The 3,365-nt window shown below is 30.4% G+C and overlaps 1 protein-coding gene across 1 annotated transcript; it reads right to left on the bottom strand.

Moving 5' to 3' along the window:
• Positions 1 to 1,246: 1,246 nt before the first annotated feature.
• Positions 1,247 to 2,236, bottom strand: LOC132309591 (uncharacterized). Its single transcript, XM_059807883.1, has 2 exons — positions 2,008 to 2,236; positions 1,247 to 1,598 (listed from the first exon to the last, which is right to left on the bottom strand). Exons 1-2 carry the CDS (start codon positions 2,107 to 2,109, stop codon positions 1,488 to 1,490), a joined length of 213 nt encoding a protein of 70 aa, XP_059663866.1. The 5' UTR covers positions 2,110 to 2,236; the 3' UTR covers positions 1,247 to 1,487.
• Between the last annotated feature and the right edge of the window lie 1,129 nt (positions 2,237 to 3,365).

The following is a 3,365-nucleotide window of genomic DNA, read 5'->3' as shown; positions in this document are numbered from 1 at the left end:
TCTGTTTGGAGAGTGTTTTTATTTCGTGACTTTTTTTTTACTTTTGTTAGCGTATTATAACAAACCAAAAGTACGAAGCATGTTTAGTAATATTTGTTATGTTTTTAAATAGTATCGAAGCGCTTCCAAAATTAAGGTCAAAATCGGAAGTATCAAAATTATAGTTTTATTTACTTCTGCACTATAGCAAAGCACTGTTCATTAAAAAAAATTAAATTAAATAACATTTTTAATTAACCATTCAAATTTTCAAACTTGTAATACTTTTTACGATATATGCTTTCATATTTTTATTTCTAAAAATCTTATAACAAATTTATATTATCAACAAGTTTCTAAATAATATTGAACGCATTCTAAAAGTAGAAATATTATTTCGGTTTCGGATTAAAGTAAAAGCACAAAATAACTTTGTCACCAAATGGGCTCAAAAAAGTGAAAATACAAAAAATAAATTAAATAAAAGAAAAAACTTTGAATTATGCGTGTCACTTTCTTTTTCACTCATCGTGAAGTCATGATCTCAATTTCCATCTTTCCAAATTCAACTAATGAATATGCCTAGCTGACTAGGTGCTGAATGCAAATCTTTTACCACTGAACAATGATTTCTTTGTTTTAGTGATGGTGCATTTTAACTTTTTATGTGGTGACAAAAATGATTACAAAGTACAACACAATCCGACATGGAAAAAATTGTAGAACATAAGTATGGTTTTTCCATCAAATTTTATAATTTTAGAACCTCATTGTTACGTTTGAAAGTTGGTTAGTAATCGAGTTAAGATCGAATTTAGCTTATCTTTTATTTTATCTTATTTTAAAGTTTTTTATTCTATTTTTTTACTTTTCTCTTCAATCACTAACAAACTTCCAAACTTAAAAATGAGATCCTAAAATTATAAAATTTGGCAGAAAAAACATATTTAGCCATATTTTTTAATTGGCGCCATGACTCCATTTTTTTTGAATTCTAAATTGAAGATATTGTATATTTTTTGTTTTTCAAATTTAAAATTCAATGCCCTAAACATAACAAATATGTTGAAGCAATTCTAATTTGAGATAGATTGTGTTAAAACTGCAAACAGAATTTGTGTTAGTCCTCTTATTTGAATTTTAGATGTCATTAATATTTTTAAAATACATAAAATTAGTCAGACAAATCCGTTGGAACTCAATAGGAAAGGCAACGCTTTATTATTGATCCATCTGGAAGGAGATCAAACAATAATCTTCTGACACGTGACAACTCAAAAGTACACAGATTTTTTATTTAAAATAAAAATGAAGTTGAAGAAAAAAAAAAAAACTCAGAGATCTGATAAAAACAATTCATCCCAGATCCTGCAGTACAATCTCTCTCTCTCTCTCTCTCTCTATAACACATTGTAAATGACTTCGCAAGTATCAGTTTTGTGAACACTAAATTTAAGAAAATAAATAAGATTAGCCTAAAAATCATTGTGGCCCTTGAAAATCAGGATTTATCTGTGAGCAGTGATCAGTGTTTCAATAAACCTCAACCCATCGAACCTGGGTGCAAACTTCTCCGAAGAAGAAGAGCTGTTTTCATTACTTTTTCTCGAGATTGTCTCCTGAAAATCAAACACAAAGAGTACAAAATTAGTTGTTATTACAAAAATTAAACTCAGGTGTGAAAGAAAATTTAATGATCTGCAAAATCGAATTCCAGGAATTCGATCCAATTGTTGAATAAGAAAATTGGAATCCCAGAAAGGAACTCACTTAAAATTGAAAGTTTAAGCTGCGAAAAGAGAATTAGGTTTTGTCTTCAAAGTCAGATCTCTGTTTGGTGCCCGCGAAACCAGAGGGAAAAAATGGTCTAAAGATGGGAAATTGACGAGAACGGACTTTGGTGGGAAATAGAGGGTTCTGCTAATAAAAACCCCAATTGTTGTTTACTTATTTTCTCGGCAACCAAACAGTATTACCGCTCGAAAGATTCAATTCCACCTGAAATCGAGAAGGGAAACAAGAATTTACCTCGCAAGAAATCTGAATCTTGGAATTGGGGGAGGAGGAAGAAGCGGAGATGGCAGATGCTGCGGCGGCAGCGGACGCGGCGAAGAGTCCTGATTTCTTCATGGTAGTGTTTTGAGACAGAGAATTCTGTTTCCGGGAATCTAGTGGACGGCTGGAAAAAAAAAAAAAAAATTCTTGGGAAAGTGAAGAACTTGAGAGAAAAGGAGAGAGAGTTATTGTGGGGAGCGGGGGTCTTCGACGGCGATATTTATAATGGAGGACCTGGTCAGTGTTCTAACATTTACGCGGCAACTATTTTTTCCAATTTTTTAACTTAAATTACAGTCCTATCCTTATGTGTTGTAAAATTCTTGTTTGATTTTTCTTTTCTAAATTTTTCATTGGCAAATTTGCCCTTAATGTTTTCCTCATTTACCAATCATGGATCATTTATTTGAACAACTCAATTGAAGTTTTTCAATCTAACCTCAATCCAAATTGAGTAGCATTATTTTTGTTTTTTGTTTTTTGTTTTTTATTTAAATTTATATACTTCACATGCCATCTAAAACTTGTGAACGGCATCGTAGCCCAGCAGTTGGGTTGCTTCCCATTGTGTTAGAAAACTCGACTTCTAATCTTTACATTTCTAACTTATAGTCAACATTCTTGCCTTCAAACAAACAAAACAAAAAAAAATATCATATACAACTTTAAAAAGGTTAGGTTAGGTTGCAAAAACGGGGTAAATTTTTTGAAACTTATCCACAGTTGTATATCTCAATTGACATGCACATTTTAAATTGAATTTGGCATGTAAGACCTTGTGTGCACCGAAAATACTACCATTAATGTCTTTTTCTTTTGCCTTTTATGGGCTGAAGATAAGATCATATAATAAAGACTATGAACAATCAATTTAGGCACTTTTTTTTTTTTAGGTAAATAATTTAGGCACTTTTTCTTTTGGATTGATTGCTTTTACACTATTTAATAATGCCTTCACAAAATCTTTTTTCCTCTTATTGTACAAAATAATGATTCATGATTAAAAATTTATTAGTCAATCTCTCCATCTGGACCCCAAGGATGGAGCCAAATGAAATGAGGCTCACTCAATTTTATTTTTAATTTCCTTTTATACCTTTCAGTAGTGATCATAAAGGCACCTCATCTCAAATGCTTTTAGTCTTAGAAAATTATAATAATTTAGTAACAAATATATATATATATATAGCTCCATTCTATTTCACTATTTTTGGAGTCCACTTGTCTTGTTTTAGAAAAAGGAAATGACAGTTATCTTTGGAAAGCACATTCAATCCAAAATTATCAAAATAAAAATAATAATAATAATAATAATAATAATAATAATAATA

This window comes from Cornus florida, unplaced genomic scaffold (assembly GCF_030987335.1).
Source record: "Cornus florida cultivar Cherokee Brave unplaced genomic scaffold, ASM3098733v1 CherokeeBrave_3.0.0_Hap2_Chr05, whole genome shotgun sequence".
NCBI classification, from domain to species: Eukaryota; Viridiplantae; Streptophyta; class Magnoliopsida; order Cornales; family Cornaceae; genus Cornus; species Cornus florida.
Note: the sequence above shows the minus strand (reverse complement) of the source record. Positions and strands in the feature narration are given on the sequence as shown.

What these genes read in the sequence shown, in the direction of transcription:
- LOC132309591 (XM_059807883.1), bottom strand. Translation starts at nt 2,109, where the DNA reads ATGAAGAAATCAGGACTCTTCGCCGCGTCCGCTGCCGCCGCAGCATCT. An exon ending in AGATTCAGATTTCTTGCGAG is followed by an intron (nt 1,599 to 2,007) that starts GTAAATTCTTGT and finishes TTTGATTTTCAG; the next exon opens with GAGACAATCTCGAGAAAAAG.